Genomic DNA, 22,041 nt, shown 5'->3' with positions numbered 1-22,041 from the left:
CCTCCCCCTCTTCCTCCCCCTCCCCATTCCTCTCGATCCTAACCACTCCCTCCCCAGCCGCCGCCCCCTGGTCCCCATGTCCTTCTTCGATGTGTCCCCCATCGCGGCCGCGGCCAACCCGGCACAGCCGATCCCGGTCCTCTATCCGATCGAGATCTATGGCATCGTTGGCCTCCCGCTGCTGATCGCCTGCTATGTGTGGTTCCTGGCACGCAGTCACACCGAGCCCATCATGACTCGTGGGCGTCTGCTCACGTCTCTCTCCTTCTGGGCAATTATCATCCACCAGACGGTCCTCATCCTGTCCTCGCCCAACTTCGGCCGGGACTTCACCTGTTTCCCGGCCATCATCTCCGGCTCGCTTTTCATGAATACCTGGCTGCTGGTGCGTGCTCGGCCCTGCTCCCCCCCCCCCCTCTCCCCCTCTCCCCCTCTTCACTCTCCTGGCTCTCCCTTTCTCCTCTCCTCAATGCACGGCGCCACGCAATCGGCCCATGCTCACCGATCAGGTCCCCCACCCCCTGACAACTGACCTGGCTACTCCACCGCGCCCGCGCTGGCCTCCATCCCCTCCTTCAGCCGCTCATCTTCCGCGGTTACATTGCCTACTTCAACTACGTGCATCATGCCGGTGCACTCAAGGACACGGTGATGCGCATCCACGGGTCCAGCTCCTCGGATTTCATGTCCACCGATGACAGCGACGATGGGCTCCTCTCCGACACGAGCACCGGCGGCAGTGGTCTGCGTGCGCGCCGGTCTGGCTCTTCGATCGACACCAACAATGCCCTGGCAAATGCGGCCCTCACGGCGGCCGGGCCATTCGACTCCGTTTCGCCGGAGGTCTTCGACGCGGTCATGCGCCACCACAGCGAGAAGGCCAGCTCCTCCGAGTTCCCCCCGGCCCCGGCTCCCTTCGAGGGCGATGCCGAGGCTGCCGCCGGTGCCAGCAGCGCCGCCGAGGCCCAGCAGGTGGTCGCCGGGCGCAAGGCATCCCGCAAGCAGGCCGACCTGTCGCGCTACTACCGCTTCCTCCGGCTGATTGCCCTCCGCCGGAACCAGATCATCATCTACTGCACGGTCAACGTCCTGTATCTGGGCATCGCGGCCCTGATGGTTACCTTGTGCGTCATTTATCACGACCATTTCCTTTCTCCTCCTCCTCCGACCCTCCTCCCCCATCCGATGCTCTTTCCGCGCCCCGCCCCGTCGATTGCGCCTTCTCACATGCCAATCCGCCGGTCTGCATGGTCTACCTCCCTCCCCCCGCTGTCGTCCAGCTCCGCCAATGGCTGGAATGACTTCTCATCTGGCAACGGTCTCTGCGCCTTCCAGGTTCGCTTCTTCATCATGATCCAGGCCCTGATCTATGTGGCCATCACCATCCACCTGTCTTTCCTGCTGCGTGGTGTGAATGATACTTTCATGATTCAGAACGAGCTCACTGTACGTGTGTTGGGCTGTCCTCCTCCCCGCCCCGTTCTCGCCCTTCATGTCCTGTGGCGGCCCCCCCCCCCCCAAATCCCGGAGGACTACCATGTTTTTGAGAAGGGCCCCGATGCGACTTCTTTCTCTCTTCCCCCCCTCTCCCCCCCCCTAACGCTTTTTTCTCCTCCTCTCCCTGAACACGCATGGGCGTCGCGCTGTTTCTCCCCCCTCCCCCCTCTCCGCTCAAAACACTGGCGCCCATGCCACCACGCACCACCAACACCAATGATGATGGTGAATGCCGGCCATGTTGACAGATCCAGATGGCCGTCTCCTTCAGCCTCGGGATTGTGTGGATCATTGTCGTCTTTTTGGCGCGCCAGCTCTACCCCTTCGGCCCGGACCATGTCATCATCACCCTCTCGTCGGTCTGCTGCCTGATTATCACCGTCTACCCCCTCTACCTGTCCTACACCCCCTTCTTCAAGTCCCTCACGTGCGTCTTTCTGGCATCGTGCAACTCGGCCGCGCGGGGGGGGGGGGGGGGCCTTGGTCGGGTGGGCAGGCCCGACAGCGTGCCGCGCCCCCCCTTTCGCGCGGGGCGGCTACACCCTCCCCCCTCCCCCTCTCTCTCTCTTGGCCTGTTGCGAACATGTTTTCCTTCATGCATCTTCCGATGGCTGACCCCCCCTGCTCCCGCTCTTTCTCTCTCTCTCCCTCTCCCTCTCCCTCTCCCCATACGACAGCCGCCAGCGCCTTGCCCTGCGCCGCGGCGCCAGCACCGGTGGATCCGGCTCCTTCGACTCCAGCTTCGATCACCTCCCCGCGCAGGCTACCCAGAACGAAGAGCTGAAGGCCATCCGCGGCTTGAACCAGGATGACATGGCCCTCATGAATGACAAGGAGAACAAGAGCACCTCGGTTCGCGTGACCGACTCCAAGATCACCTCGGTCGGGGACCTGCTCGGGTATGAGCACATGCTCCGCCTGCGCAACCCCAAGCTCCGGAATGCCTTCGCCAAGTTCTGCGTCTCCTCCTGGTGTGGTGAGATCCCCCTGTTCCATGCCCGTGCTCGGCGTTTCGAGTCCCGCTGGGACAAGCGCCTCCTGAGCGATCGTCTCGAGGATGCGATGGAGATTCGCAAGCTCTTCCTCGACCCGAACTCCCAGTACGAGATCAACATTTCCGGCTCCGTCAGCCGGGAAATCCTCCGCGCGCTGGATGCCTGTGTGGCCGCCTTCGACCGGGGGAAGCTCTCCTCCATCAACATCACCTCCGACGGGGTCCTTGTCTATGAGAACACCCGGCCGACGGGCAAGCAGTCGTCGGATTCCCTGCCCGGGGCTACTTCCTCCGGCAGCGCCGCCGGCCCGGTCGCCGACATGGTGTACCTCCGTCGGGATATCTTCCTCAAGGCCGAGCGCGAGATTGTCGACCAGCTGGATCGCATGCTGGCCACTTGGAAGATCTCCCCCGAGGGCCAGACCAAGATCGCCCTCGCGCTCAACCTCAACCCCACCGGCGATGCGACGTCCGCCGGTCATGAGATGAATGTCCTGACCCCGCGCCGGAGCTCGCGCTCTCGCCGCAAGGAGTCTCTCTCGGCCGACGGCGACAGCGACGCCACCGCATCCAAGTCCGCCGATTTGGCTGCCTCTTCCGCCAGCCCCGGCGCCACCGTGTCTTCGCCCTCGCCCGCTTCCTCGCCGGATGCCAGTGTCAATGACAGCCCGGCGGTTTCGGCCGACAAGGATGCGGCCCTGGTTTCGACCCTCACCGGTGGCAATGATGCCGCCGTTGCCGTCAGCCTGGATTTCAACATGGAGCCGGTTTCGCCCAACAGCGGTGCCGCCTCCACGGCCGCCTCTCTCGGCGTTGTCATGGCCAAGCCCAGCGACAAGGAGGGCGCCTCGGATGACGGGTCGTCCATCCGGTCGAACGCCTCGTCCAGCGCCTCTTCAGCCGCGTCCGATTGAGTGTCAGCCCATTTCCATGCGCCGCCCAATCGCCGGTGCACTTGTCGTCTCCCCGGCCTCCTCCCTCTCTTTCTTCCTCTGTCTTCCCCTCTCCACTTCTCCCTCCTTGCTGTGTGTCAGTCCGGGGAAGAGAACCGACGACAGTCGCTGCGCATGGATGAGCCAGCGCGCGCGGCCTGTGCCCTGTGCATGGCATTGCTCTGGCGGCCCCTCCTCCGCTCCATCTGTCCATCTCTTCTCGCCCTCTTCCTCCCTCCACTTTCCTTAGATCCCTGGTGGAGGGAGGTATGCGAGAGCGAGAGGGAGCTCCCTGTTCCCCCTTACCTACCTACCTGCTGCCTGTCGCAGGGGCGCCATCGTGTGATCCTCAACCCAATTTTGTCCTCCTTCTTCTCTCCTCCTCCCCTACTCAATGTCCCTTGTCCTTGAGCCAGAGAAAATCATTCCTCCCCCTCCCTCTCACCCCCTTTCCCTCATTTTTTTTTTTTTGCTGCTCGCCTTTCCGTGCACTTGTCGCAGGGGTGGCCATCTGCCACTTGCGCGTCCTACACCCGCGGCATCACGCGTCCTCCACACGCGCAAGGAGGGAAGGGGCGGGGGAGGGGGGGGGGGCCGTTGGTGGCCGCCGGGTCAAACGCGTGTGCACACGCCCGGCTGCATGAGGGCGAGAGAGTGAGGGAGTCATCCGGGCCCGTGCGTCGCGCACACCCGGTGCTCACGAGTGGCAGAGACGAGCCCGCGCCCGAGTGCTCACACACTCTCTCTCTCCCCCACCCTCCCTCCCTCTCTTTGTTTCTCTCTCTCTCTCTCTCTCTCTCCCTTACCCCCTACATACATTCAAACATGCGTATGTGCCTTTGCCATGCGTCATGTTGCCCTTGTCCCTTCTCAATATAGTTTCTTCGCAAACGCACCTACTCTTCTTCTTCCTCTGCGGCCATTTAAATTGGTGGGTCGTTTTTTTCTCCACACCATTGAGGGGGGATCGAGAAAAGAGGCCATAGCCGGCTTCCTGACCGACGGCATGGGCGGGGGAGGGATCAAGTGTCCAGTCGCGAGGCGGACAGGGGCCCGGGGGCATAGCGCCAAGGCGCCAGCTCTCTCCGGCAAGTGTATTCCAAATAGGAGTGGGAGGAGACTCAGGCATTGGCATTCTTGACAAAGGGTAGGGGGAGGAAGGAAATGGGAGCTCGTCAAGGGGGTCACAGCCCGTCCTCCCTTCAAGGACAGCCCTTGCACAGGGACACAGGGCATTGGATGACGGGGCACCTGCATATGGATGTGCCCTCAGACCCGGGACCACAGGCACCGAGGCTGCTTGGCCAGGTGGCGCGCCCGCTCCAGCACCGCGGGATTGGCTTCGCCATAGCGCCGGGCGATCAAATGGTCCAGGGACAGCCACCGAGCCGATCGTGCCACAAGGGACTTGAAGTCCAAATCCGCCACTACCATGCCAGGCATGCCGACAGCAGAAGAGAGCAAATGCGTGGGAGGGGGTCAAAAGACAGCGGACACGGTGGCACGGGGGCAGAGGCGGCAGGAGGGAGGAAAGCAGGACAGGGAGAGAGAGAGAGAGAGAGAGAGAGAGAAAAGCACGGAATCAAGCCGGGCAAAGAGCGGGGGACAAACAAAAGGGGATCACAAGGAGGGCAGGCGTGCCACGAGTGGGATTGTGTCGTGGTCGCACCTTGCACACGCCAGACCACTTCCCGTCCGTCTGGCAGGGGGAGGACACCACTGGAGGCACCCGTGCAGGGGGGAGATTCCTCGGCCCCGCTACGGGGAGCAGAGCAGCAGCGAACCTGGAAGGTGACATACACCGAGCAATCCTTGAGGGTGGCCGCGCAAGTGAGCTTCCGCAGATAGCGAATGCGATCCCCCAGCAGGTCCGCAACCGTCAGGGACCGAGCAAAGTCCACGGCCACCGGCGATGGGGCTCCTGCAAGGGTGTCGGCCAGCAGGAGGTGTGTGATATCCTCGAGTACATCGCGGCGCCACTCGGCCATGGAGTGGGCTTGGCCGCTGTCACCCTCCTTGGCGAGAGCCGGCAACGCCAGAGCCGCCGCAAGAGAGTCAAGGTCCTGGCCACATAGCGGCGCCTTCAACACAGGCAGCGGCTGCGATAGCCGGCTCAAGTCGAAGGGGGCAGACGGCTGCGCGGGCGCCAGCGACATGAGGGCCCCAATGGTGCGTTCAAACAGTTCCGGACACAGCTCCAGGGCACCCTCAATGTCGATCACGTCTGTGATTCCCGGCCCCGGACAAAGGTCAGCATGGGTAGCGTGGCGCAGAGGTCTATGCTTCCATGGCAGAGGCTTTTATGTCTGTCGTTGGCCCCCCCCCCCCCCCAGCCCCCCCGCCACCGCCACTGGCACTGCCGGCAATCATCACACCGTCAGCAGAGGCAACGCACCAGTCAGAAACTGTGCCTGTGCCAGGCGGAACATCAGGTCGCACGGATGGTGGGCCATGGCGTTGGAGTCCTGGCGAAAGGCCAGGATCCTGGCCACTATCCCCAGCGCAGCGGCCAAGTCAAGGCCAGTGTCAAGTTCGGCAGAGTCCAGATCCCCGAGAGGGCGTTGGTCCCCATCAATGAACAGGCGCAAATTGTTTCGCGGTGCCCGTGCAATGTCCAACAGGGCTTATACCCGGAGAAGCGAAGTGTCAGGACGGGGCGGTAGACGGGCAAGGACAGGATGCGAAATAGGCGATGTTTGTGCTTATGAGTGTGTGTGTGTGTGTGTGTGTGTGTGTGTGTGTGTGTGAATGGGTGCAGATGCGCCCGGAATGGCCTCAGCCCACGCACTAGCATGAATGTGTGCCTCATTGCCGGAGAAGAGATCCGTCCCGCAGTAGTCGCCAAGGCCTTCACCTGGAAGATCAGGCCCGGGCCCAGCCTTGGCCTTCAGATTCCGATGCATGCAGCCGCGACACACGCGTGATTTTAGCAGCCGCCGCTGCTCCCGAATTGGGGCCGGCTCCTCGAGGACACTCGCGGAGAGAGTGCCGGCCGCCGCGCTCGCCACAAACGGCGAGGCCGGCATGAAGCCCCACTTGGGCTGATGGCCGAAGAGGGCGAGCAGGAGCGTCAGGCGCAATTCCCCAATCCCCCTTCGGACAGGGAGGCAGATCGAAGCCGGGAAAGCGAAGAGCACGGAGGCAAGAGGCCAAGGAGAGCAGTCATACCTTGACTTCGAAGGCCAGGGTGCTCCCCCCGCCAGGGCAGCAGGAATCCGGCAGCAGCGTCAAGTCATCATACAGGGTGGCCATGGTAACCGACGACAGGCCGCACGGGCCGAGATCCGGGTCATCATCGCCAGGCAGCTCAAGGGGGTTGATCCCCGGGGGAAGGGTCGACCCGGACAACCGCGCGGCGGGCCTCAGTGGACGGATGGCGGCGGCCACTTGCCGGCGGAACTCGGGTGTCGTGCGAATGGGAACCTGGATGACCAGTTAGTTTGAGAGAACGCCGGTTGTGCGACCGGGAGATGGGAGTGCGTGGGCCGAGAGGGGCGAAAGAGAAGGAGAAGTGAGCGGGAAGAGGCGCGGAAATGGGGTGGTGGGGGAGAGGGGGGATCATCTTTTTCGCCATACACTCTGCTGGATGTATTGGGCTCCGATGAGCGGTGCAATGATTTCCCCGACAAATGCCAGCTTCTGCAAGTCGCGTGCTTCTTGGCCAGGATTGGCGCTGCCTGGATGGTCGGCGGCCCGCTTGGGCAAGCGCAAGACCTTGCCAGCCTGGGGACAAAGACAGCAAAAGGGTGACGGGACGCATGTCAGGGATGGGTGACGCACGCGCATGTATGTGCGTGTGTGTGGAGGAGAGAGGGAAAGGGGAGGGGAGCGACAGGATGCCAGCAAGCGGACGGGGGGTGTGCTGTGTGGCGAAAGCCGGGAAAATGGACATACGAACGAGGCAAATGGCCCGACATCCGGGGACGCCGTGAAGGCTAAGGCCACATGAGCTGCACCCTCGCCGACATAGCGCCAGAGATGAGCCGGAGGGAGATCGCTGGGGGCGGAGGCAGGGCCGGGAGCGCCGCCGGGCATTCCAACCAGAGATGGGCACGTGTGCGTGTGTGCGACCGGGAGTGCGTGCGTGCGTGCGTGCGTGCGCGCGGGAGGGTATGGACGTATATCCGGCTGTTTGTATGTGCGCGTGTGTGTGTGGGGGGGGGGGGAGGGGCAGGGAAGCAAACGGGGCCAAGCAGTGTCGAGGAGGAGGGAGTTCAGATGTCAGCCCCACTCCAAGGGGAGGCGGTGGGTAGCCGCTCGATAAGGCCCCACGGATGGGGGACGCGCAGCTCGCTAGGGGGGGGGGGGGGGCAATCCGCCGAGGATGGTCCGCCAAGCGATCTAGCGCCACCCGACCGGCGAACGGGTCACATCCCCCCATGCGCGCCCTGGCCGCCCAGTGCTTTTTGTGGATGAGAGGAGGAAGGGACGCTCGTCCCGATGGGCCCGGGGGAGGAGACACATGCCCGTCTAGAACGAAAAATCGCGAAGAAGAAAGGGCACCCCTCCCCCGGGCGTTGGTTGCTGCACTCTGGTGCCCCAGGGCAAAGGAGGTATCTTCTTCTGTTCCCTTGGAGGGAAGCTAGGGGCTGCCAAGGCTTCGCACATGCTCCGGGGGTCTCCCCCGGGGGACGCGGGCCGCTGGTCCCAAGGTCTGTCCCCTTGCGAGAGGCCGGAAAGACCCGATCTCGATTTCAAACTGGGCCAAATGCTTATCAGATCACGGGAGATCTAATCACCCCCTTAATTTTATCGTCGCGCCATTTTAACCGGGAGCGGAGGGCCAGCCCGATGTGTGTGCGGCTATTTCAGAGCCCACGATCATCCGTGCCTCACTCGGTCCCTGCCCGCCGATCTCCCATCGCCACACCCACGCGGTGCCCCTCCCCTCACCTCCTCGCCATCTGCCCATTTTGCCTCTGACTTCTCCCCCAGGCTCGGAGGCTCCCATCATCCCAAGTGCCCCCCTTGCTACTCCCACCCGGCGACATGGGTCAGGCTTTCCAAACAAAGACGAACTAAGAAAAAGCCACCCCTCTCCCCGGTAATCCTCGCTGAGTGATCTGCCCGCCGCGCCTGCCATTCGGAGGCTAAGCCCGGCCCAAACGGTCTCGAAAGCCAAGTCGCGTGTGCGAAGCAGACGGCCGTCGGACATCCCACCGGGCGACTGCCCAGCATAAGTCACCATGAGCTCCCTTCGGCGGAGAATCCAAACACTCCGGGTGCGCCATCCCCCCCCCCCCCCCCCCTCTACCTGTCTCTCCGGCCCACGAGCCCCCTTGCTCTTACTTAGATCCCCCTCTTCCGGTTCGTGGCCTGGATGCCGCGGCCCGCGTCGACCCTCCCCCCCTCCACCCGCAGGAGGTGTCTGTCAGGGACACCATGGTCTATCTGCTTCAGTCCTCCACCCGGAAGATGGTCGGTACGTCCAGGGTGGTGGCCGTCGAATGCCGAGCCCCCTCCCCGGCCCCCCTCGCCTGTTGCCGTGCCTCCGGCTGACGGTTCCTGACCGGCGCCCACGTCTTTCGGCACCACCCGCAGTGGAGGCCTCCTTCACGCCGGCGCCTCCCTCACCGCGGGCGTCGATCGCCCTCGAAGAGCTGAAGGCATCCCTGTCCACCGGCCTGCACAAGCCGACCGGCAATTTGTCGGCACCACACATGAAGGAATCCGCCTCGCCGATGCCCTCGGACAAGCGCTACTTTTCGGAAACCGCCCTGTCTGGCCCCTCGCCGCCGGGGTCCATCGTGTCATCGAGCCAGGAGCCCCTCCCTGGGGACATTGCCCCGGCCAATGACGCGGCCAGCTCGCTGGCTCCGACCAAAACCTCGGGCAAGCTCAAGGCCGAGCTGAATATCTTCGACTTGGTTGGCATCGGTGTCGGGTCGATGATCGGTGCTGGGATTTTCGTTCTCACCGGCGTGGCGGCCAAGAATGCCGCAGGGCCGTCGGTACGTGGCAGCAGCGGTGTCTTCTGGGCCACGCACGCCATGCGGTCTATTTTGCCACCCCTTCGTGCTCGCTCGGCCGTCGGCATGTTTCCCTTTCTGAATTTCTTCTTTTTTCCTACCGCCCCCCCCGCCCCCCCTCCAGGTGGATTGACCCATTGTCGCGGCTCTCCCGGTCCATGCCGCCAGATCACCATCAGTTTCCTGGTGGCGGGTATAGCTTGCCTGCTGAGCGGCTTCTGCTATGCGGAATTCTCCGCCATCTATCCCTTCGCCGGAAGCGCCTACATGTACACCTACTGCAGCCTCGGCGAGCTGCCAGCCCTTCTGGTGGGCTGGGTCCTGTTTCTGGAGGTGCACTCTCGGCCCCTGCCGGGGGCCGTTCTCCCGATGCACGCGTGCTTCCTTTGCCCGCTCGAACTGACCCGTGGGCGGCATACCTGGCCACTGGGGCCCCTGCGTCCTTCCTCCTGCCCACATCCTCTGCCGGCGGCTGCCCAGTACATTGTGGCCGCCTCGGCCGTGGCAAGGGGCTGGTCGCACCATCTTGCGGCCTTCTTGGCCGCCTGCGGGGTCAGCATCCCCACTTGGCTCTACTCGCTGCCCTATAGCGCCGCCTGTGTGGAGGTACGCCATCGCCACCGGCGTCCGGCGGACCAGCCTCCCGTCTGTCCTCTCGACATGGCTGACATTTTGACCCGCTGTAACCGCCTGTGTGACGCCTCTTTCGCATGGCCTGGCCTCGAATTGTGTCCCCCCCCCCCCCCCCCCCCTCCCCGGGTAGGATGGGTGTTCCACGTTTGATGCTTTGGCACTGGGGTCGATCATCGTGGCCACGATAATCTGCTGCTTCGGCACGCAAACCAGTTCCAGGGTCAACATGTTTATCGTGCGTCGGGGTTGAAATGTCGCCTCCCGCCTGACCTCGCCGAGCCCCATTGATGTGATCCATGGGCGGCTCAGGCGCCGGCGCCTCTGACCGGCGTAGTGACCGATTTCCCTCGCCCGCCCTCGCCCGCTCCTCGGCTGGCATCACAGAATGGCCTTTGCGTGGCCATCATTGTGCTGGTCATTGTTGCCGGGGCGGTGTTCGTGGACACGAGCAACTACACGCCCTTCACGCCGTACGGTTTCAGTGGTATCACCAAGGGCGCCGCCATGATCTTCTTTGCGTACATCGGTTTCGACGCGGTCAGCGGCTTGTACGTGTGAGGCGTGATTTTCCTCGGCTCCCCTCGCAGGGGCAGGCCCACGACTGTCCCGGGGCATGCCCACACTACAGGGCGGCCCCCCCCCCCCCCCCATACCCACCATCGGAAGTCTCGCTCACCTACGTATTCCCTCGGGGGATCCTGTGTCATGGTGGGGCTCTTAGTGCCGAGGAATCCCGGCGCCCGGAGCGCGATGTGCCCCTCGCCATCCTAATTGTCATCGGCATCGGGTACGGCCCGGACCGCTGCTCATGATGCCCCCTCTGCTTGTCACCGCTCTCGCACCATGATCCTGACGTCCCTGCCATCGGCCATGGGCCTTGCTCCCCTTCGCCGCGCTGCCATTTCCCCACCCCACCCCAGCGCCGCGCTCTACTGCGGGGTGTCGATCGTCCTGACTGGCATGCAAAGCTACCTGGATCTGGACCTGCATGCACCCCTGGCACGGGCTTTTGCCCACCACAACCAAACCGGCCTGGAGATCACCGTGGCCTTCGGAGCCTTCGTGGCCATGTCCACGACCATCCTCTCGCAGATCCTGACCATGCCGCGGATTTTCTATGCGATGGCCCGCGACGGGCTGCTGGCCCCGGCCAGCCTTGGCCGTGTCCAGTCGAAGTCCGGCGTCCCATTGTACGGGACCCTGGTCAGCGGCGTGCTGGCCTCGATCATGGTGGTGTCCTTCGATCTCGAGACCCTCGGCGACATGGTGTCCATGGGAACGCTCATTGCCTTCAGGTGCGACACATTCCGCGAATGCCAAAGGGCCACGAAAGAAAAGAGCCCGAGTGGCCCCCAACAGACGGAGCAGGGGGGGGGGGGGGGGGGACTTGCCTCCGATCTCCCGACCTGCCCGGGCTCTCTCTCCCCCCGTGGCAGCTGGGCTCACCTCGCCCGCACGGAGATCCCCCTCGCCTGGTCACCGACGAACCGCTGGGTAGCCTCTCCACGCGAGATTCGCTGTTGTGCTGTCTCTTACTGACCTGCCGGAGTTCCCTGTCTCCCACGTCCCTACTGCTCTTCGCCCCCCCCCCCCCTCCTACCATGCGTGCGCACATGCGTAGTGTGGTCAACATTGCCATCATCCTGGTTCGCTACGACGTGCCGGCCAATGGTCGCCGGCCCCAAATCACCGTGGCCTTGCTCACCTTCTGCCTTATCCTGGTGTGCCTGGCCGTGTCGTATGGCTGGCACGGTTCCATTTTCGGCACCTTCGGCTCGGTTGCCATCATCCTGGTTGGCTATTTGTGGTGGCTGGTACGCCCATTGTGCCGGGTGGATGGCCAGTGCTCGGTCGCCACATTCTCCTCCTTGCGCCTCTCCTGGTCCTGACCCCTCGTTCCGGCCCTACTCGCGTGTCCCCTCTCCCTCCCTCTGTCTCTCTCTCTCTCTCTCTCTCTCCCTGTCCCCCCCTTCCTTGGCGCCTGCTTCGCCTGCTGAGCCAGCCCCAGGCAGCTCCTGCCGTGTCGATGCGCACCGGGCGCCGGATCTTCCAAACCCCCCTGGTGCCATTCATCCCGGCCGCGGCCCTCGGAGTGCACATTTACCTGATTGTCGAGCTCGGGCCGGAGTCCTGGATGCGCATGGGAATCTGGGTGGCCATTGGGGTGGCTTTCTGGGTGTTCTACGGGGCTTGGCACAGCAAGCTCCGCGTCCGTCCCCAAGGGACCGGCCATCCGAATAAGGCCTCGGACATTTCGCTGGCCTCGGCCGTGGGTGCGGATGGCGACGAGCGGCCCGGCCGAGCCAGCGCCTCCGCAGCTGAGGCCGCTGCCGCCATCTCTTGCTCATCGGCATCCACAAGCACTCTCAGCCTGTCGGAGGACGCGGGAGAGGGGTCATCCCCCGAGGCAGCGGTGGCCGAGGCGACAACGACAACGCCGGCAACAGCCGCGGCGGCTGCCACGGGGACCTAATAGTCCAGGTTTGTCCGTGACCCGGCCCCCGGCGAGGGGCGGCCGGCACAGCGCCCCATTGGCCGGGGGGGAAAAAAGGCCCCCTCGCCGAAGATCGTCGACCGGGGGGGGGGGGGGGGGGGGGGGCCGACCACGTTGGTTCCCTCCCCGGAAGCCGTCTTCCCCCCCCCCCGATGCAGCCCCCCTCGTTTTTCCAATACCCCCCCCCCCCCCCCCCCCCCTGCCTCCCTTCCCCGGCCGTGTCCTGGTTGAGTTGTGTGGTGGACACGCGAGAGGGGGGGCTCCCAGGGGAGGAGGAACAGCACAGGCCGGATCTCGCGGCCGATCTCGATCGCATGCAAATGCCAACGCTCGGGCTGGCCGCAGCTATAACCGGCCCCGGGAAGTTGGCCGGGGATCGCGTCTCGCGAGATTCTCCCCCTTTTCCACCCCACAAAGACACCCTCTCCCCTAGACTCCACTCCTGGCCGCCTCCCGCCTCCCGCCTCCCGCCTCCCGCCTCCCGCCTCCCGCCTCCCGCCTCCCGCCCCTCAATCTGGCCTCCCGGTAGGCTCCTTCCTCCACCATCCGTCCCCCCTGTACATGGAGGCGCAGGTTCTCCACGAGCCGCTGCCCCCGCGACCTGGGGGCCCGGTCGCTTTGGTCGGTCATGGCTATGGACCCGGTTCCGGTCCCGGGCTGGACGCCGCCATGTCCCCGGTGGTGACCATTCGCCCGTTCGACCCGGCGGTGGCCACAGCCTTCCCTCAGCTCCCCGGGGCTTCTCCCTTCCATGGTATTGCCCCTGGTGGACCCGGCACGGATGCCTTCGGCCCCGGGGCAGGGCTCCTGCATTTTGGAGACCTCTCCGGGCTGCTGACCCCCGGAGGGCCCGGCTTTCCCGGCGGGACGACCAATGCCGGGGACGTGACGTCCCCCTCGCCGGCCACCCCATCCAGCACCAGCATCAGCACCAACACCAGCACCAATTTCAGTGTCAACATCAATGTCACGACCGCCACAACGGCCACCACCATATCCTCTTCGGCCAACCCCCCCTCGGGTGCTTCGATGTCCTCCTCTTTGACCACCGTCGCCGGGGCCGGCTCCTCCTCCTCCTCCTCCTCCTCCTCGTCGACTCACGGGCCGGGGGTCTCCCTGCCCGGGCAGTTTGGTCCTGGCAGCCGCGATCCGACCGCCGGCTTCCACTTCCCGCTGGATGGACCGGTGGGGGATCTGGACGCGCGAGGTTCCGCCTCCTCGGCCCGTGGACTCGGTGTTGCTGGTCATGGCAGCGGCGCCGGCGGGAACAGGGCCAGTGCTGGTGCCCTCGGCGCCGGTGGCAATCCCATCGCCGGTGCAGGCTCCAGCACCAGGAACACCGGGACCGGCGGCGGTGCGGCTCCCCTGCGACCCTATGGAGGCGAGCATGGCGTTGGGGCCAACGCTGTTGGCACCACCACCGCCGCCACCGCCACCGCCGCCGCCACCACCACCCCCGCCACAGGCACTGGCGGCACCGGCGGCGGTGACACCAATCCCGGTGGTGGTGGTGGTGGTGGTGGTGGTGGTGGTGGCGGCGGCGGCGGCGGCGGCGGCGGCGGTGGTGGCAGCAGCCTCGGATCCGCTGTCATGAACTCGGGACAGCAGGATCTCGGTCAGCGACTTGTCCTCTGGGTCCACGATACGGCGGCCATGGCGGATCCCGCCTCGCAGGCTCCCCTCCTGTCGGGCCCGGCTCATTCCATGGTTCCGTCCACCGGTGGACCCGGGGGCCACTTGTCTACCTCCGCCTCGGCGGTTTCCTTCTTCTCGGCAAGTGGGGCCGTGTATGGCAGCCGGTCTGGGGATCTGCCCGGGGCTTCGGCCTATTCGCATCCGCTGCAGCATGGTCCCCCTCGAACAGGGATCCCCCCGGGCGGCTCGGCCTCGGCATCAACCGGGGTTCCATCACTTGGCCCATCTTTGGCCTCCTCGCCGTCGGCCGGCTCTGGCGGCCCAGCCTCGCCAGCACACAATCCCAGTTCACCCTCCTTCCAATCCCGGGGCGCAGCCTCCATGGACAAGCCTGCTTCATCTGCTGGTGTGTTTGTCCCCCCCCTCCCCTCCCCTTCCTGTGTCCCTTCTCTGCCGTGTGTTTGTCCCTCCTTCTCCTCTCTTGCCCCCCTGGACTGGTACCGGCTTTGCTTTTCTAACTCCCCGCCACCAATAGTCACCCCCACTGCCGATGGTGTGGGTGAAGATCCGGCCGCCGGGTCAGTCCCACCCGGGGCCATACTTTCCTCGCTCGGTGGCGCCGGCCTCCCCGGCGGCGGGCTCACGTCGCAGGAGCACAGCTCGGCATCGCTCGTGCTGTCGGGGCCCGGCGCAACTCCCCAGCACCTTCTGCCACACCAGCACCTCCTTTCCCAGGGGTCGCCGGGATTCGGCCTCTCCGCAGGGTCTTCCATCAGTGCCAGCTCCTCCTCTGCGGCATTGGTCACGACACATGCCGGGAGCTCGGTGGCGGCGGCCAGCCCCGGGGGTGGCACCATTGCCGCCCAGGGAGCCACGCCTGGTGCCGCCGGCACCGCCACCACTACCATTGCCACCAGCACCAGCACCACCACCGCCACCACTACCACCACCACCACCACCACCACCACTAGCACCACTAGCACCACTAGCACCACCAACAGCACCAACACCAACAGCACCAACAGCACCAACACCCACACCCACACCCACACCAACAACACAAGCACCACCACCACCGCCACCGGTGCTCCTCTGTCCGCGCTCGGGGCCTCCAGTCAGTCTGGCACCATAAGCAACATCCCTTCGGCGTCTGGTTCCGCGCCTCCTGTGCCGGAGCTGATTGTCAACCTGGATTTCTTCCCGGGCATCCGCGTCGGTGATCTGCTGGCCATCACGCAGGTAATCCACCCGACCGGAGCCAGCGCCACTGGCGGCTCGAGCGGCGGTGGCAGCGGCGGCGGCGGCGGCAGCAGCAGCGGCGGCAGCGGCGGCGGCGTCAGCGGCGGCGGCAGTAGTGGCGCTGGAGGCGGCGGCGGCGTCAGCGGCGGTGGCAGTGGTGGTGGCGGCAGCGGCACCAATGCCCCCGGGGCTGGTAGTGGCACTGGCGGCGGCGGCGGCGGCGGCGGCGGCGGCGGCGGTAGCGCAGGTGGTCCCAGCGCTGCGGGTACTGCCGGCACCAGTGGCACAGGCGCTGCCGCCAATGTGTCGGCCACCTCCTCGTCCAGTACTTCCCCCTCGTCCAAGGCGCCGTCCATGCCTCCGGTCGGCGTGCTGGCCTCCTCGCCGACTTCCTCCTCCTCCTCCTCACCTGGCGGACCGGTTGGCCAATTTGGTGGGTCTCTCAGCTCCAGCAGCTCCATCGGCAGCTTGAGCACGCATGCCGGCGGTCCGGCGCCAATGATCGGCTCGGGTGCGTGTGCTCCTTCCCCCTGGCGGGGCGGCATTCCCTTTTGGCGTTGTTGCACGGCCCCGGCTAACTTGTTCGCCAGTTCCGCGCCTTCACCCGAGTGGAGCCTCGCTCCTGGGCAACAGCACTGTCCCCGGTGGCGTGCCGGAAGGTGCCACATCTTCCTCGGTCGGCTCGGCTGTTCGCTTCTCCGCACACGGCGACTCGCCGGCCGGCCAAACGGCCGATGCGGATGCGGCCGCTGCCTCCGGTGTGTCTTCTCGGTTTGCCTCCCTTTCCGCTTCCTCCCCCTCCTTTGATGCCAGTTTCTCTGACCTCCTGCCAAAGCCGCCCGTCCCGATATCAAGCGCATTGTGGTCAAGGTGTCGGCCCTATCCTCTTCCAAGTATCCCCAGTTGCAGATCAGCCTGCAAAAGCACATCGCCGAGCTCTTCGGCTTCCATCAGCGCCAATATTGCTACGTGACAAAGGTGCAATGATGTGTGCATTTTTGGCGCCGGCCGCCCCTTGTTACGCGCGTTTGGCTGACTGACCGGCCTTTTCCCCGTTTCCGCCGCCGCCGCCCCCCCCCCCCCTTCCTCGTTGGCCGCCCCTTCCCGGCTCCTGACACCCAGGTGAGCCCGGGCTCTGTGGGGCTTGGCTTTGTCCAGGTGAATTTCAAGGAGCAGGTGCGTGCCTGGTAGGCTGCTCCCTTTGCCCCCTCGCGTCCGCCATGCTGACAGCCAGATATTCCACCTGCTCCCTGTGCTGCCATGCAGTACCTTTCTCGAAGCGACATGTGGCGTCTGAAAAACAGCCTCATCGGCGAAACCCTCTACGTGGGAAAGAAGATCACTTTCCTGGGCATGCGTGGCCAGGTCCGTCGTCGTCATCGTCGTTGTCGTGCCCCTGCCCACTGCCATCTCCTCAGCAGGCCGACCGGTCAAACTCACTCCTTCATGCTTGTCATTTTTCCCGGGGCACATTGGGGGGACAGATCAAGCAGCTGTACATCGGCCCTCAGCCCTCGCTGTATGGCTACTTTGGTCCGCAAACCAAGTGCGTGTACCGTTCGGAATCGGCGCGCTTCGTCATTTTCATCCAGATGTCCCAGGAAATGTGGACCTTCGACGAGGAGGACAGCGAGCTCTTCTTCGAGAAGGCCGTTCAAGGTGTGTCGCGCCCGCGGGGCCTGCCCGCACCGACCCCCCGCCCCCCGCCCCCCGCCCCCCCCCCTTCATGCGCCCGTCCTTCTTCATTCCGTGTGCCCTGTTGCTGGTGGGCTTTTTCGTGCCCATGCTCCCGCTGTGACTCTGACCATTTTCATGCTTGAAAGGTTTCCTGCCTGAGCTATTTTCCCGCTGGTCCCAGCGTGGCGTCAATCACCTGGTGTCGATTGTGCTATTCTCGCGGCACTTCTATTCGGACGTCGGCTCCACCACCGGGCCCGGGCGCATTAACACCGATTTCCGGTGTGTTTCTTCTCCTTCTTCTGCTCATCTCTTCCGTCTGCCATGCTCTCCCCCCCTCCCCCCCTCCCGTCTCTCTCTCTCTCTCTTGCCCCGCTTGTCCGTGCCCGGTCTCACCCAGTAGCACATCCCTAACCCGCTCAAATCCCTCTCCTCCCCCCCCCGCCCTCGACTGTTGGCGCGCCAGTGGGCGCCCCTATCGCGACTTCTACAAGTGCGTGGTCGAATGGGAAACCCGGTCGGACTGGGTGCCGGTGTTGCGGTCCCTGCGTTCGGAGCTGAGCCGGTACCCGCGGGACATTCGTGCCTGGGAGCGAGCCAATGGCCACGCCGAGGGCACATTCGGTCAAATCAGCCACTCGTACGAGGGAAATATCCTGGAGGCCATGAACATGGCGCAAAATATCCTGGAGAAGGCCTTTGTCAACCGGGACTTCAACCGCACCGGGCTCTCGATCGTCATCATCACCCCGGGCACCGGGATCTTCGATGTGAACCACAGCACCTTCAAGCTGGCCAAGGTACATCGCCCCAGCGCCCCCCCCCCCCCCCCCCCCCCCCCCCCCCCCCCCCCCCACCCCCACCACCCCCACCGCCCCCCCTCCCCTCTCTCGGTCTTGGCCCGTCCCCCCTGTGGGCCAGCTCCACTGATGGAGTCAACTTCCCCATTCGCTCCATGTATCACCCCGGTCGGCGGAGTGGATCTAGTTGGTCAAATGCCCCGGATACGGTCAACTCGTCGATCTACGTCTCGGACAGCGGGATGGTTTGACGTGCGGTGGCATCTCCTCCGCCTGCTAACGTCGCATGCATGTGCGCACATCTGTATGCATGTGTGTGTGTGTGTGTTTGTATGCTCCCAGTATGCCCCATCCGACCATGCGCGAAAACGATGGGTCGATCTATTCAACGTGCGATCACCACCCTTTATTGTTCCCCCCCCCCCCCCCCCCCCCCCCCCATCTCTCCAATGGTCGGCATTCCTGCCTTTCGGTGTCCGGCTCCCCGCCCCCTAGGATCGCCTGCTTCTGCAATGCTCTAATCTTCCCCCGTCCGCCTCCTCCGCCTCCTTCCCCCGCGCTGCTATTCTTCCCTTTCCCTTTCCGTGGTCTAGCACCGCATGATCGACAATGGCATCAGCTGTGATATTGTCTGCCTGGGCCGGCCGCCCTTGCATGCGGTGCCACTCTTCCGGTTCTCCCATCCCCCGGGGGAGGCCGCCTCCCCGGAGCCGGAGGCCGCGGCGCCGCTGGCCGAGACTGCCGGCACCCGGCTCCCCCGGGCACGGGCCACTCCGCATGGGGGCCGTCCGCCTGGCAGCACCCATGCCTCTGTGTCGCCGGAGAGCGCCGCCCCCCTGCGGGCCCTGGCTTCGGCCGCAGCCCCGGCCGCAACCCAATCGGCCGACATGGGCAGCTCGGTCGCCGGCCGTGTGCGCAATGTGTCCCCCATGTCACTGGCCCATTGGATTGATGTCAGTTACTTCTCCCGGCCACGGTGGGAAATTTCCCGCCCACTCCGGCCGGTTCGCTTCACCCCGCGCTGCAACATGCCCGGTGCGCAGCACGCCTCGTCCATGAGCTTCTCATCCAAAGTACGTGCCCGGCCGCGGGATTTGGTGCTTTCACACCGGCAAGTCCCGCTCGCTGATCCATTGACTCCTCCTGTCACAGACTCTGGCCACGCCGCATGTTGCCTTCTCCACCGCGGCCAAGGGCAGCCTCCTGCTGGGCGGCCCGGCCGGCGGCAGCCTCTCCTCCACCCAATCCGGCCAGATGTTCCTCCACGACTTGGCCATCTTCGATGAGCTCCCTCAAGGGCCAAGCATCATGGCTCCGCGTGCTCGTTCGGCCTTCCCCGGTGTGCGTGGTCCCGTGTGGCCGCTGGCCATCTCCCTCTTTTCCCCCCTCGAGCCGACACCCACTGACCATCTTTGCCGGCTGTTCCCCCCCCCCCCCCCCCCCCCCCTGCGTCCTTCTTCCTTTGGGTCACTACCAGCAGCAGACTCTGGCCACCGGGGCCTTCCGGCAAAACCGCCGCTCGCCCTTCGACCAGCCTGGCGACTTGCTGCTGCCCTATCCCCTTCCCTTTTCCGGTCAGTCAGACCCGGTCTTTGGCATGGCTGGCCCCGGCGGCATGTTTGGACTGACCGGCCTCCCCGGGATGCCGTCGCTCCAGGGCATGCCGTCGCTCCAGGGGATGCCGTCGCTCCAGGGCATGCCCGCCTTCCCGGGGATGACTCCCTTCACCGGCATCGGGCCCCTCCCGCCGCTTCCCAGCCTCCCTGGCGCACCGGGCTTCCCAGGGCTGCAGGCCCTGCCAGGCATGCCGGGAATGCCGGGAATGCCGGCTCTCCCTCCGCTGCCCGGGTTCTCCCCCATGCAAGCCCCCGGCATTGGGCCATTCCCCCCGCTGGGCCTCTTGCCGAATGGCTTCCCGGCCGCGGGCCTGCCCCCAGGAGACCTCCTTTCGCCTCCCTTTCCCGGCGCCCTGCCTGGACTGCTGCCGCCGCTGTTGGCCCCCGGCGCCGATTTCATGGCCACCCTGGTCACCGATCCGGCGGAGGGAGCATGCCCCCTGCCACTGCCGCATCCGCCACCGCTACTACCACCCCCGCCGCCAATGCCGTCGGCGGAAAAGATGCCCTTCCCGGGCGTGGCGCCGTCCACGGCCGGCGGAGATGCCCTCCCCCCGCGTCCCGGGCCCGCCATGTCGCCGGACAGCTTGCCCCAGCTGTCGACCTCGGCCTCGGGGCAAAAGAGCGGGCCTCATACCCCCCGGGCCGTGGCCATCGATGCCCCGGCCGATCCCAGTCCCCTCCTTCTGGCTGGGTCCCCGCCGCGTCTCTCCACCTCGGCCTCTTCGACCAGCACCGTCGGTGCACCGGGCACGGGGCCCTCTTCGGCCACGGGAACCCCGAGTCGCAGCCGCAAGGTCCTGACCTTCCTGGGGGATGTCTTCGGCCGCCAGCGGTCCCCGAGCTCCGGCTCAGCAACGTCCGACCTCCCGGCCAAAGGACCCGCCGACCAGTTGCCGGCCCCGCCGGCCAGTGGGCCTGGCCAGGACCAAGTCCAGCTGGCCGACGCGACTGCTGCTCCTGCAAGCGCCGCCGCCGATTCCGCGCGACCCATTGGCTCGGCCGGCATTCCGATGATTGTGGCCACCCCGGGGACCCCCACGTCAGGCCCTCTCCTTTCGGCCTCGGTGAGCACGATTTCTTCCTCGCTGCTGCCAGGTGGCCCGACTTCACGTCTGGTGGATGACATGGACTCCGGCGGCCGGGTCAGCGCCTCATTGGCGGACGTCACGGCCGCCGCCCAGTCCGCCGGGTCCCTGCCGCAGGGGAGCTGGGTCTCGGCTTCGGCCATGCCAATCCGCGTTGGATCCCCCTCGGTGGCCGGAGCACGCGCCACCGGCGGAGCCCTGCACATGGCCACTTCCTTTGGGTCGCTTGGTCGCGGATCGATGCCGCGTGCCGGGCCCCCGGTCTCCGGGTCGCCCTTGCGGTCGCCGGGTCTCCCGTCTGTGGATGCCTCGTCCCAGGCCGGGAGCCTGCTTTTCCTGCCCCAGGCAGTGCCTGGCATCCAGCCCGCCGGGTCAGGCATCGGCCTGTCCCCTTTGCCGCCTGTCCCGCCGGGGACGACGCCCCTGTCGGGGCTGGCATCCGGCGGCCTCCCCGCGTCGCCCTTGCTGGCGGCTGCTGCTGCGCCAGCGGCCTCTCGGCCGTCAGGCTTCTCGGGACCGGGCGCGATGGCTCCCTCTCCGCAGGGTGAAACCCCGGCTCCCGGTGTTGGAACGGCCGGCCTTCGGTCGGTCCCCATCCCCGGGGACTACTTCGCCCCTGACGGGACGGACCCCGCGTCGTGGGCCAGGGAGACCAGTGTCCTGGCGCCGCAGGCCGCCGTTGCGGGAGGTGGTGCCGGTGCCGCCGCCGCCGCCGCTGCCGCCGCCGCCGCCGCCGCCGTCGCTGCCACCACCACCACCACCACCGGCACCACCGGCACCACCGGCACCTACCCTCGCCTCGAGATGCATGATGATAGTCCGGTACGCTTGTGCCCGCCCTTGCCCGGGCTCCTGTTCCCTGTCGCCCCCATGCATGGGTCGTGTCTAACTGGCTGAAATCATAGCCCCTCGCATCGGCGCACCGGCACCCCTGCCGGCGGGCCATGTCGGCGACCGCGCGCAGTACGGCACACCGATGGCCGTGACTGCCTGGTCGCTGGATGTGGTGATGCTTCGCCGGCGCCGGGCCGCCCATGGGCAGTCGCCTCAGCTGTTGGATTTCCCGACCTTCTCGGCGCCCAGCTTCGGCGGGGCCTTCGACCACCACTCGGCCCCCACGGTGGGCGAGCTTCCTCCCCGGGGGGCGGCCCCGGTCCCCTCGGGATTCGGGGCGCAAGGTATGGACTTCTTTTCCAGTGGGGCGCTTCTGTCGCCGCTGGGCTCCGGCATCCCGGGGCTCGGGGGAACCCTGCCGACATTGTCCGGGCCCGGTGGGCTGCCCAGCCTTGGCGGAGCCCCGCCACTCGGCCCGAGCAGCAACTCCTTTGGCTCGGCCCCGCTTCCGGCCCTGTCGGCCACTCCGCCAGGGTCCGGCTCGGCCGATGTTCCCCGACACACGGTGCGTTTGCGCCACTGTCTCCCAGGGCTTCACGTCACCACACGCCATTCCGCTCCCCCCCCCCCCCC

The 22,041-nt window shown here is 65.9% G+C and overlaps 4 protein-coding genes across 4 annotated transcripts in view; 3 read left to right on the top strand and 1 right to left on the bottom strand.

Moving 5' to 3' along the window:
• Nucleotides 1-57: 57 nt before the first annotated feature.
• H696_00296 (hypothetical protein) lies at nucleotides 58-4,012 on the top strand. The gene is made up of 5 exons (XM_009494144.1): nucleotides 58-385; nucleotides 580-1,124; nucleotides 1,281-1,446; nucleotides 1,746-1,924; nucleotides 2,175-4,012. Exons 1-5 carry the CDS (start codon nucleotides 77-79, stop codon nucleotides 3,403-3,405), a joined length of 2,430 nt encoding a protein of 809 aa, XP_009492419.1. The 5' UTR covers nucleotides 58-76; the 3' UTR covers nucleotides 3,406-4,012.
• A 429-nt stretch (nucleotides 4,013-4,441) lies between these two features.
• Nucleotides 4,442-7,522, bottom strand: H696_00295 (hypothetical protein). Its single transcript, XM_009494143.1, has 7 exons — nucleotides 7,318-7,522; nucleotides 7,000-7,146; nucleotides 6,592-6,846; nucleotides 6,212-6,464; nucleotides 5,819-6,046; nucleotides 5,093-5,647; nucleotides 4,442-4,850 (listed from the first exon to the last, which is right to left on the bottom strand). Exons 1-7 carry the CDS (start codon nucleotides 7,456-7,458, stop codon nucleotides 4,693-4,695), a joined length of 1,737 nt encoding a protein of 578 aa, XP_009492418.1. The 5' UTR covers nucleotides 7,459-7,522; the 3' UTR covers nucleotides 4,442-4,692.
• Nucleotides 7,523-8,609: 1,087 nt separating this feature from the next.
• Nucleotides 8,610-12,498, top strand: H696_00294 (hypothetical protein; the record flags this gene model as incomplete). The annotated part of the gene is made up of 11 exons (XM_009494142.1): nucleotides 8,610-8,645; nucleotides 8,785-8,845; nucleotides 8,965-9,374; nucleotides 9,561-9,725; nucleotides 9,873-9,998; nucleotides 10,156-10,260; nucleotides 10,410-10,573; nucleotides 10,747-10,812; nucleotides 10,946-11,320; nucleotides 11,647-11,839; nucleotides 12,028-12,498. 11 exons carry the CDS (start codon nucleotides 8,610-8,612, stop codon nucleotides 12,496-12,498), a joined length of 2,172 nt encoding a protein of 723 aa, XP_009492417.1.
• A 582-nt stretch (nucleotides 12,499-13,080) lies between these two features.
• H696_00293 (hypothetical protein) overlaps nucleotides 13,081-22,041 on the top strand; it is a gene marked incomplete at its 5' end in the record, with an annotated part of 14,564 nt that continues 5,603 nt past the window's right edge. Inside the window, 13 exons of the mRNA XM_009494141.1 lie at nucleotides 13,081-14,560; nucleotides 14,690-15,904; nucleotides 15,984-16,151; nucleotides 16,229-16,371; nucleotides 16,516-16,569; nucleotides 16,660-16,758; nucleotides 16,878-17,052; nucleotides 17,217-17,352; nucleotides 17,537-17,870; nucleotides 18,464-18,943; nucleotides 19,023-19,211; nucleotides 19,348-21,396; nucleotides 21,539-21,973. Of these exons, the coding sequence (XP_009492416.1) occupies nucleotides 13,081-14,560; nucleotides 14,690-15,904; nucleotides 15,984-16,151; nucleotides 16,229-16,371; nucleotides 16,516-16,569; nucleotides 16,660-16,758; nucleotides 16,878-17,052; nucleotides 17,217-17,352; nucleotides 17,537-17,870; nucleotides 18,464-18,943; nucleotides 19,023-19,211; nucleotides 19,348-21,396; nucleotides 21,539-21,973 (6,957 nt within the window). The remainder of the gene's footprint in view (nucleotides 14,561-14,689; nucleotides 15,905-15,983; nucleotides 16,152-16,228; nucleotides 16,372-16,515; nucleotides 16,570-16,659; nucleotides 16,759-16,877; nucleotides 17,053-17,216; nucleotides 17,353-17,536; nucleotides 17,871-18,463; nucleotides 18,944-19,022; nucleotides 19,212-19,347; nucleotides 21,397-21,538; nucleotides 21,974-22,041) is intronic.

The sequence above is a fragment of the Fonticula alba genome, assembly GCF_000388065.1.
Source record: "Fonticula alba strain ATCC 38817 unplaced genomic scaffold supercont2.1, whole genome shotgun sequence".
In the NCBI taxonomy this organism is placed as follows: Eukaryota; order Rotosphaerida; family Fonticulaceae; genus Fonticula; species Fonticula alba.
This window is presented reverse-complemented; position numbering and strand designations above follow the sequence as displayed.